Below are 12207 nucleotides of genomic sequence, written 5' to 3'. Positions count from 1 at the left end.
GTCAATGACGTGTCCATTAGATAAGGGATCATATATTCAGCCATTCTATATATCATATGGATTAAGACATGGATTATGATCATTTTCTCTATCCATCTGTTGTTTTCCGATTTCTAATTTATGACGACTGGCTAATTGAACAAATCAAATAAGTACAGGCTTGGCCAAACATTTAGGGGTGTCATCACTAAATCATCAAGGGGTCAACATATATCGCTTTTATCCACATGGGGTAAACGGAACGGATAAACTTCGATCCAAATGCTCGCTTGAACTTATTCATCAAATTACACACACCGATATGTTTTATAACACCAAGTTACTTGTGTGTTTACATATGTCAATGTGCAACCGACTCGCAACTACAACTCACGTGTCTCCGTTTATTATTTCAAACTTATTAAAATTTATTACTAATTTTTTTTAATTGTCTAAATTTTCTAGCAATTTACTTTTTACTCTTTCAACCCCCTACCCCACACTTATTACATACAATGCCCTCATTGCATGCATAACATAAATTAAAAGCAATAAAATGGAGAAAAAGGAACAGACTCCTCTGGGATAGTAGTGACGAGATCGAACTCCAATCGAGCGGATGAAATGTGCATTTCGAATATGGACTTCTTCTTGATAGGAACTTAGTGCTTGAACTTGCAAAAAATGTAAGGCGCCAACAAAATACGAAATCGAAATTTCAACCTTCAATAAAAGTGGTGCAAATCTCCAAGGCGTGAAGAATAATGTGGGAAAGCATACACCACATTATATGGTAGAGGAAGCGAGCCAAAATAATATTCATAATAACTCCAAACAGAATGGTGGTGATCCATGTAGTAAATAGGAATGAAAAGGATTCATTATTATGAAAATAGAATCCTCACGACGTGAGTAATAATGATCACGACGTGAGATCAAGAAAAACGTGAATTTTGAACCCTTCATAACCGAGCTCACGACGTGACGATATAGACCTCAAGTCGTGAGAACTGGGCGACTGAAAATTGAAACTGCCCATTCTTCTTATTAATTTTGGCGTTTCACTCCAGCATCTTAATGGATGAAGACTCTTCTAAATGCAAAATTTTTATGACCCTTCTGTAACTCTATCACCTCTCTTGACTCACCCCACACTTTTGTCAAATTGTGGGTCTCGACTCTCGACTCTAAACAACTCTTAGCTAGACATAAATGCTCTCATCTCGACTTTCCTTCCCGTGAATCCTTTAGCAAATCTGGAAATTAACAACCAAAATAAATAGAAAAGTAGCATAATAGCTTAAAGAGTCTTACAAACCAAATCAAATTCAAAAGAAAAGAAAAACCAAATCAACCTAAACAAAATAAAGCGATAAATCGTCTTCTTCATCCTCATGTGCTCCACTTGTTCCCGATCCATCTCATCCTTGAGTGTGATACTCACTACACCTAGGGAAAATTGGGTAATGATACTCCAAATGAGGAGGTTGCTCAACATGCAAGTGCTACACCAAATTCTCCACCGTCCCACCAATCCAGTTCACACTTAACGACAACTGATCAAAGTACCCCAACATGTCTCCACCAAAGCTAGATCCTCCCATGGGTGCATTCTAATGCACTGGTTGTCCTATGTCACCTATTCGTCTCACATTTCTTTGTCCTCTTGGCCTCGGTTGGGGTTGTTGCTCGGGTTGGTCACTCAGCTGCTCACCATCATCATCATCATCATCATCAGTGTGCACAATCCCCCAATGCGGCCTATAATTCCTCACCACCCGCATCATCTCCAAATATCCCAAAGTAAATTCATTCCCCTCCATAAAAGTCAAGGACCTTGTGATTTTGAGAACTATAATACTATAGGACCAGGCCAAACGAGTAATAAATTGGTCTCCATAAATAGGGCTCTCAGGGCGGGAACTCATAACATATTCCGCCAAATAGCAGGCTAAAAAGTACAGAATGTTGCAACACACTACCGGCTATAAAATCGACCATAAAAAGAACAAGTTCATCTTGGTGACCTTCTCCCCATGGAGTTTGCGGTGGATAGAAAATGTGATAAGGTGATGGATAAGGCGGTGAATTGGTGATTTAATGCTGCTTTCCGGCAACACCCCGAAATTGAACACCCCGGATGCAATGTTGCTCCAAAATCCGACCCTGAATGCCCCATTATCGTAACCTCTGGCAGCCTCCCTAAAAAACATCACAATTTCTGGAGTCATGGCTTCTCGGGACTCATATAACCCCATCCTCCAAGAAAACCCAACCAAACTGCATTCTCGGTATTCTCCCACAAGACGAAAAACTAAGGCTTGCTGGAAGGTAGGATCTTGGACATTCTCATGGAATGCCACAGTCGAAAAGAACTCCACACATAACTCCTTGTACACCCTTTCCTGAATGCCAAACAAATTGTGCCACCCCTTGCATGTAAAAGAGAATCTATTCCCCACAAATAACTTCGTAAGAAATGGGGACAACCAATCGACAATGGTGACCTCTCTCAACCTTGACCAATTAATTGTAGGGACAACAGCAGTGTACAGATCGGACTAAAATAATGGATGGGTTTTTATACTAGAACAATTCTAAACACATTCCATCACATTCAATGGCTATAACATGAATTTCAGGGCAAATTTCAAAAATGCAATAAGCACCAAACCCTAGCCCTAAATTCAACTATTAAAGCAAAATTATCTATTAAAAACAAGAAATGAATACCTTATGAGGGAGTTTACATAAGCAAAAGCGGAAAATAAAGTGTAGTAGGGCTGAAATTGGAATGGAGGACCAGGAAAGAATACCTTCACTTCGTGAGGAATAAAGAAGTGGTTAGGTCAAAAGGTATCTGACCTTTAACTGTGGTCCCGTGATCCATTCAAAATTCACATTGTGAATTCTTATGATTCACATCATGAGCCATCTTGGGCTAAGTGGTTGGTACATTTAATCAAATAAAAAAGTGGGCTGGGATGTATTGGGCTAATGAATAAGGAGTTCGTAAATCCTCCTAGACTCACGTCGTGAATCGTATTAACTCACGTCGTGAAGTCTCTCTGAGCATATAATTTCTTAAAAACTCCAAAAAAAATTATTAACCATATTTCTTAATTTATTACCACTTAATTTTAGGGACCCCATACTTAATGTTCTATCATGCACAAAATGATTTAGATGATACGATTGATTTTCCTAAAAATTCAAAATCTAAAAGAAAAAGAAAAGAAAATTCAAATCGAACCCGGGTTGCCTCCCGAAGCGTTTCTTTTTTATGGAGTCGTGAGCCGGAATCCGTTCTTCTTACGTTGAACTATCAGAAGAGTCCATCACCACCTGAATCTTCTGCTCCTCCCATCGCCTCTTGAAAGCTTGGACACATCGAATGTACGCCTTCTTTGAGTTCTCCTTTTTAGCTTTTTTCTTGTGTTCATCAAGCTTCCTTTTGATCCCTTTAGTCTCCAATGTTTCTTCATTCTTCAACTCCATAGGAATCTATTCTTCCTTCACCATTAGACTTGTCTCCTTGGAAGTAGCCTCGTCTTCATCATCATCACTTGGTATTTCATCGCTTTCCTTATGTACCCAAGAAATTGGATTTGTGTAGGCAATGACTTCAACTAAAAAACGGGACGGATGCTCTCGGTTTTGTTTATTTAACTTGTTGAATTGTTTTGATTTCTTACTCCATAAGCTTCTCTAATTCTTCGAGTTCATTCTCTTCATCGATATTGAAGACCTCACCTTGAACATCATTTCCTTGGAATTTATCTTGTACTCAAAAAGTTTCCTCATCATCACCAACCCTCAAAGTAAGCTCGGATTCACGAACATCAACCAAATATCTAGAAGTGTTAAGCAGAGGGCGACCAAGAATTATTAGGATATTGACATCCTCTTTCATATTCATAACCACAAAATCAACTGGGAAAACAAAATTCCCAATTTTCACCAGAATGTCTTCTACAATCCCCCCTAGGATGAGTCGCTGAACGGTTGGCCATGTGAATGGTCATTTTTGTAGCCTTCATCTTCTGAATATTCAACTTCTGATAAAAGGAATAAGGCATTAAATTTATGCTAGCCCCAGTATCAACTAAAGCATAAGTCTTCAAATTATTTCCAAATTCACATTGAAGAGTGAGGCGTCTAGGATCTCCCATCTTTTTAGGTGATTCTCCCAATACAACTTTTGAGCTTTGCTCACTAAGAATAACCTTAGAAGTCTTCCTTAACTGCTGATGAGTATCTATCAGATCTTGCAGGAACTTCACGTATTCGGGAATTTTTGATATGGTCTCAACAAATGGAGTATTAATTGGGATATCCTTTAATTGTTGAATAAACTCAAGATGTTCCCTTTCCAGTGGACTAAGATTCGCTCGAGATAGAAATGGTAAAGGTGGACGGTAAGCCGGAACGGATTTTGAATTATGTTGTTCAAACCGGGCCCACATTGTGAGCATAGATGGCTCACATCGTGAGTTTGGTGATTCATCAACATTTTTTTTCGAGCTTTGGCTTCTTCGGCATCGGTTCAGATTGCTTCGACACTACTTCTAGTGCTTCTAAGAACTCATAGATTGCCTCTTCTTCAGTATCAATTACCATGACATGGGATTGAGCCATCTTTTCGGGATATTATGGAGATAATTTATCGTTCACCAAAGTTGTAAGTTGATCAAGTTGGGCTTCGAGATTAGTGATTGATGCTTGTTGATTCCTTAATAATGTTTACTGGACTCCAAATCAGCTTTCTTCTCTGCAAGTGGTTGCTCTTTTTTATAGAAACCTCGGCCAGTCTGCCTGTATTTCTCCTCCTTCTACTTCTTGTATTCAGCGTACGGCAGCCACTTCTTCTTTGGTTTTCTATAGTCTTCGTCATACTTATCCCCACTTGAATAGAAAACTTGGGCTTTCTTGTTCCCATATTCATCAAAGTGGCAGTCCTTAGTTAAGTGTGGCCCACTGCACTTCTCACAACCAACTCGAATTACATGAATTGATTGGTCCATTTGGGTCAACCTCCGGTCCATATTATTGAGCATTGCCATCATAACATTCATCTCTTCAGTTTGTGCACTCCCGCTGCCTTTTACTCCATCATGCCTCGGGTTGTGATACTCACGAGAATGCTTCGCGAACTCTTCCACTAACTCCTTAACTTCCCCCGGATTTTTCTTGGTATGTATTCCTTGGGGATCAAGGATTTTCCTTTTCATGACATTAACACCATCATAAAAGATTGACACTTCTTGTTGTATATTGAGGTCATTTTGAGGACAATTTCTCAACAATCCCTTATAGCGCTCCCATGCCGCATAACGTGACTCACCCGAATTTTGCTCAAAATTTGCTATTTCCTTTTTGAGTTTAGCTATCTTGGAAGGTGGGCAAAATGATCTAAAAATTGTCTGCGCATTTGCGCTCAATTAGTGATTGCACCGGGTGGTAGTGACTTTAGCCAATCTTTAAAAGTGACTGGCATCATCCTTAGCAAGATTGTCTCTCTTGGAACATTTGGGATATTGAAATAATCTCCTATGTCATTTACTTCATCCAAATGCTTGTAAGCATCCTCATGATCCTTTCCAAAAAATGGTACATCCCTAAGTGCAGCAAGGATGTGTCCTTTTAGTTTGAATGGGGCAGTTGCAGGAATTGCAGGTTGTATTAAGCCATGACCAACATCATCTCTAATTCGCTTTTTGTAAGCTCTCATGGACATATCTGCAAAATCTGCCATTTTGTTATCAGACTCGTCTTCGAATTCACTTCTATGTACTGCAATTTAGGGCTCAGTATCATATTCCCTATCCTTTGGGTTTGGATCCTCCTCAAAGCTTTCTATCTTGCTTTTGTCCTTTGATGATGTACTCGACTCTCCTACTTTCTTTCCCAACTTCTTTCTAAAGACTGATTTGAGGTCTTGAAAGATGACTTTTTGGTGTTTAGGATCTTCAAGTGGTGGCACCAAAGGTGTGTTAGAGTCTTTGGTCATGAAATTCTGCAAAATAAACAAAATAAAAATGTAAAACTAAATAAAAATTGCCTACTGACTCGTCACCACGACGTGGTAAATGGTACCACCTCGTGTTGTCGCAGAAAATTAAACATAAAAGAAAAACGAAGAAAAATTAAAAACAACTGCACTCACATCGTGATTTGGGTATTGAAACAAAAATTTAAGCTGAAAAAGTAACTTTTTGTAGGTTTTACCCCACAAAAAGGATCGATTAATCTAAAGCATATAAATCAACTAACAATTAATCCATTCCCCGGCAACAGCCCCAAAAACTTAATGCGTGCAAGTAGCTACACCTAATTTTAAATTTATAACCCAACTAACTTAACTAACTAAATCGCACCTAGGCAGTTTACCTAGTCAAATTATAGAATAGTCGGGTAAGTCGGGTGTCGATCACAGGGAACGATTTTGACTAATTAATCTACTTACTATTAAATTAACCTAATTTTCTAGCAAAGAGGGGTTTTATCTAATTTTTCAAGTTTAGATGAACTTAATTTCTAACACAAATTCAATCAATTAACAAAACACTTATGTTAGTTCGAATCCACTTTCCATCAATGGTTTATAAATTAGCTATGGCAATTACTGTTGGTTACCAATTAATAAAGTATTAGCAATTCAATTCCAAAATTACTAATATTCAATCAATTCATGTAGATCAAGGTATGTTCACACTTAAGTTACCACAAAATTAATTATTTAATGGATTGGAGCTATGTAATATTGTAACAACCATAAATTTCAACAAAATTTAAACTTTTCAAAACATCCCAATTTCTTTAAGTTTTTACAAAAAGGTTTTCAATACATTTATTATCAGAGATTCCCATAACCATAACATAAAACATAAACACGAGGAGCGATACGATCACGCCCTTGCCTTGCCACGGTCTCCTGAAGAACCTGAAAAACATTAAAGCACAACTGTAAGCCCGAAAGCTTAGTGAGATACCCCCAAAATACCAAACGCATATACCATACACACATAACATGCTATATCATAACAAATCACAGAACAACCATGCACTTCGGGTCTACTGTGTGACTAGTCCGCCGCACCGGGCCTTCAGTCCACCTGGTCCACCCTCCGAGTCTAGCCATATCCCTCGAGTCTGCAATGTGGTTGGTCCGCCCACACCGGGCCTTCAACCCACCTGGTCCACTCTCTGAGTCTACAGTATGACTGGTCCACCGCATCGAGCCTTCAGTCGGCCTGGTCCACTCTCCGAGCCTCGACACATCTGGTCCGCCCTCGTGGGGCCTACAGACTATCCGGACCGCTCGTTGGGCCTTCGGAATAACCGGTCCGCCCTAGGTATGTTGGCCTACAACACAAAGCATGTCCCGCCTCAACCCAATCCCAGTCAAACAACCATGTGCACATAAACATACAATCATATCACAATTCACATATAATTAAACCGATCTAGCAGATCACGTATCACAACATACTCTAAACAGGATACCGACCTACCAGGTCACTAGCATAGCATCATCCTACATACCAGGATACCGACCCTAACCAGGTCTCTAACATATACCATCCTAACTACCAGGATGCGAACATATTAACGCAATAACATAACAACAAGTACCCGGATATCAATCCGATAAAGGGCCCGCCTTGGTGCCTTAGACCCTGTTGATATAGTGAGGATAACTCACCTCGCGATTGCCGAAACTCTGAATTAAAGAAGCAGATTCCCGAATCACAGACTCACCGAAAAATCTCGAACTAGCCTTCATAACAAAATAATCATTAGGCTAAGCACAATACCCTTCCATAGGTAAATTGACCAATTTACCCTTAACTCAATCCAGCCCAACACTAGGTAAGCTCTCAAGCCCACTAATGGACCAAAGTCCAAAAGTCCGAAGCAAAGCCCACTATTGGCCCAATTTACTAAATTGGGCCTACCACACCAAAAGGCCTAGACCCATGGTCCATAACAACTAATGGGTCCACAATACTCCCTCCATAATGTCCAGTCACGGCCCAAATCCAGCAGCCCAATAACAGCCCAATCCCTAAGGCCCAAAATAAAAAAAACCCAACAGAGAGAGTACGTTGGGCGTACCCTCCTTGGTACGCGGGGCATACACGCTGATTTGCAGTTGGGGATCGGGGCACTGACCCGATACACAGGGCGTACTCCTCTGTTACGCGGGGCGTAACTTCGCTGCTCATAAAGTCCACATAACTTCTTAATGGCTTAAGCTCTTAAGCCCAAACTTAAGATCCTTAGGCCAAATATGCCTAAGATTCATAATGTCTCAAACTTTATCACTTGGGACGTCAATAAAGCTCTTAATCCAAGGTCTTAATCCATTAAGACCTACTTATCTCACACATGGAACAACCACAACCCTTGGGACCTCATTTTTCTCACTCAAGGCCTCTTCTAATGTCTGAAAGGACAGATAATCTTGACCAACTCGAAACATGCATCAAGATGAGGACTTTTGAGACAATAATGATGTCAAAACTTCACAACTCTTAGATCTATGAAATATAAATGTCAAGCAAGAAGCTTTATACCTCAAATAGGCTCCAAAGGATGATGTCTTTCCAGATCTATAAGCTCCAATCGTTCCTCTCCTTCTTTGACAACTTCTCCTTTCTTCTTCTAGCTTCTCTCTTTCCAAAATAAGCTTTCCAAGACCAAACACACCCAAAAATGGAGGTGGGACGGCTATCTAGGGTTCCTGAGGTTAAGAGAGTGCTTATGGAGGCTAGGGTATGAACCAACATGTTCCTTATACAGTGGATGACCCAAATTTTAGGGTTTTAGAACTTTCAGAGTACGCTGGGCATACTCGACCCTGCACCCGCGTCCATTTATACACATACGTTGGGCGTAACCCAGCCTACGTTGGGCGTACTCGGCGTGTCCTAACTTTCATATTTGGCCCTCTTTTCCACTTTTCCCATAAAAGGACCAAAGTACCCTTCCTCTTAAATCCCGGGGACTCACAAATAAGTACTTCGAAGCGCGGGGTGTTACAAATATGGATTAACAAAACACAATTATATTCATAATTTGAGTTCTCTAGCACAACCTAATTCAATAATTAATTGCTTAACTAACACTGGTTAGATCCTGGCTCTAATAATTTAATATTCACTAAATTACTAGGTATTCTAATTCATGTAGATTAATGGTCAGCAACTACACAGAATAAGAAATCAAAGCAATCAAATACTTAATCAAACATGCTAGGTTCAATCAATCTAACATGAGTCTTAACCAACAAGTAAATCAAAGCTAACGTATTACACCATTAGTTCCAACTTCATCTAGCTAATAGAAGCAGGTAGATTTAGTTGTACATACTAGCAAACAAACATAAATAACTCATATTTAAAGTTATAATAAAAGTGTACCAAATTATTGAACTAATATGAACGTCTCCTCTCCTTAGGTGTAGAAACCCTATTCCAGAACTCTTCTTCTTCTTTTGAATTTCATCTCCAGGAACCCTCCAAGGCAGCCAAAAAGTCTCTCAATTCGTAATGAGCAATAGTATATATAATTATCGATTTTTCCTCACTCACATCATGAATAAATAAGTCTCACGACGTGAATAGTAGATACTCGTGTTGGCTAAGGAATCCTCTTCACGATGCCTATCTTCTGGAAGTTTTGTTCTCACGTCGTGAATCTAGAAACCTCACGACGTGAATATAGCAGATTTCGTGAGTTTATTTCTCTTTTACTCTCCAAGCCTCCAAAGTTCCATGCTTTGTCAATTTTAGCCCCTTTCTTTGAAAATGCTTCTATTTGGCTGCATATAACAATTCAAGCTTATAAGTATCATTATTCCATACAAATAACCAAATTATTAATAAAAATATAAATAAATATTACCTAAAAAGATGTATAAATAAGGCAATATCATCTCTCATTATACATGCAATATTGTTTCCAATGCATTAAGCCTACAACTAACATGCAATTGACATAAACAACATGAAAATGAGCTATAGAATGACCTCATTGTTGTAGCTTGTAGAACTTCTTGAGTTTGGCCTTTAAGAACTTAGTACCCCAAGTGTTGCACCTCAAATAGAATCACAACACACCTAGATCAAAGGAGACTTTTGAGAGAGTATCCTAACACCAAAATCAGCTCAATGATCTCCAAGAACACTAGTGTATGTAGTAGTCAAATTTGGATGCTAAGGGGCTTCTTATATGGTGTGGAAAGATTTGGGTTACACCATGTAAACCCTAATATGGATGACCTTCCATATTCCTTAGGCTCAATGGGTTGTCACATGGGTTTATACCCAACCTAAGGAATCATGGATCATTGGCCCACACCATAAGAATGAATGATTTACCAAATCAATCCCCATATATTTAATTAGTCTCTTTTGATCACAAAATTAATTCCAAATTGATTCTTAATCAATGCTAATTAAATAATATGATTTCATATTAATATATTAGAACTTATAATATATTAATAAATCATAAACAACCTCTTCTCAAAAGTCCATCCTATCAAATTGTCCTGGAGATATGTAACCCAAATGGACCATGCTATTAGTTATAGTTATGGGATTAGACACCTAATCCAACAATGAGGCCATAATGTGGGGATTAAGATGCTTAAATTAGTGCAAAACCCCGAATCTAGGGCTTCCCAAACCCGTCGAGTTGGTCCTACCCAACTCGTCGAGTAGGTTTCTCAACCCGCATCCCAAAAAGCTTATTTCTACTCGTCGAGTTGTCCCCCATGGACTCGACAAGTAGACCTTCAATTTGCTTATTATCTTTCCTTAATTAGCCTTTTGGTTTTCGGGTGTCACAACTCTCATTCACTTAAACTGGACTTCGTCCTTGAAGTCCGCTACAGTCACCTACCCCACAAGCATCCCACGCTACACACTCGCAACTCTCCTCCTACCTATCCTGGACCAACTGGTGTTTCCCACCACCACCGGCACCCGCCATCCTGGAAGTATCATTATCATCCTGCACAATCAATGGCCTTACCAAGGCAGCTGAACCCAACTATCAAGACCTTCCAAACCCGATGAAGGATAATCCTTATTGTCATACGGAGAACTACTTCTGTCTTTCCGAGATCTAAAATCTATAATGGTCTGTCTCCCTGACGGACCGCCTATACTAACATTCCAAAACCTAAACAAATAATTGTTCAACTATAAAACTTCCTACCTTGAGTATCTCGATGCTGCCATCAGAAACAAAATCCCTATCCATAACCAGCTGTAGAATACTTATACTTGACAGAAGGCTCAAATAATCCTTTGAGTAGAAGATTCATCCCTGAAACGGATAGACTCACACAAGAGCTGTGAAACAGGGTCAAATCAATTACTGTGAGATGATATAATCTAACTTTAAGTGTCTTCGCTCTTCTAATCCGCAAGCTACCCTACACATTAGTACTCTCATAATTACTATTTATGCCCGAACATCACGTTGTCTCTTGTCCGCTTTCCAGACGAATTGATACCACCCTAGTCCCAACATATATGTCACCTATCCGAAGTACCAGATTCCACCCTGTTACTAAACCAATGATCACCCTTGATGGGTTTTGTACAAACAATCTTGTGTGTGCATGCAACCCTAGAATTGGATCTATGTTTTCACTATTAGATACACAACATTATGAACACATAAGGAAACCCTAATATGCCCTAGTATTTTCGAAATACACATAGAAGGTTAGATCACATACCTCTTGTTGTTATATTGCAATAACAACTCAAATCTCCAAACCCTAAGTCTTGAAAGCAAGTACCACAAGTGTAGTACCTCTAATGGCTCACAAACACCAAGAGCAAATGGAGAGACAAGAGAGAGAGGTAGGAGGTATGAAATCAGCCCTAAGAACCCTTTAGGAAGGCATGGATGAATTTTTATGGCTTTAAGGGTCTTTATATAGGTGTAGAGATTAGGGTTTCAGTCCTTATCCTTATCTAGTTGCTTGCCCACCAAGCAATCATAAGATAAGCCTTGAAAGTCCTTATCCTTTATCCTTTGGATGATTTCAAGGATATCTTATCCCTTGAATTCATCCAACCCATATCAAGGATAACCATTACCCTATTTTGTAACAATCACATAATTACAATTCAGCCCCTCTAGTTTAATTAATTACATTTGATCACAAAATTAATTCTTAATTAATTATTGACCAATATTAAT

At 39.2% G+C, this 12207-nt stretch overlaps 1 protein-coding gene and 1 non-coding gene across 2 annotated transcripts; one reads left to right on the top strand and one right to left on the bottom strand.

Annotated features, from left to right (window-relative positions):
- Positions 1–3766: 3766 nt before the first annotated feature.
- Positions 3767–4445, bottom strand: LOC145044317 (uncharacterized). The gene is made up of 2 exons (XM_078993187.1): positions 3983–4445; positions 3767–3912 (listed from the first exon to the last, which is right to left on the bottom strand). The coding sequence occupies exons 1-2, from the start codon at positions 4443–4445 to the stop codon at positions 3767–3769; spliced, it is 609 nt and encodes a 202-aa protein (XP_078849313.1).
- Positions 4446–5256: 811 nt separating this feature from the next.
- On the top strand, positions 5257–5363 carry LOC145044447 (small nucleolar RNA R71). Its single transcript, XR_013681398.1, has one exon. It is a non-coding gene; the product is annotated as a small nucleolar RNA R71 (small nucleolar RNA).
- Positions 5364–12207: the final 6844 nt, after the last annotated feature.

The sequence above is a fragment of the Lactuca saligna genome, chromosome 4 (assembly GCF_052625555.1).
Source record: "Lactuca saligna cultivar CGN05327 chromosome 4, ASM5262555v1, whole genome shotgun sequence".
Classification (NCBI taxonomy): Eukaryota; Viridiplantae; Streptophyta; class Magnoliopsida; order Asterales; family Asteraceae; genus Lactuca; species Lactuca saligna.
The sequence above is the reverse complement of the archived record's forward strand: the minus strand, read 5'-3'. Positions and strand labels throughout refer to the sequence as shown.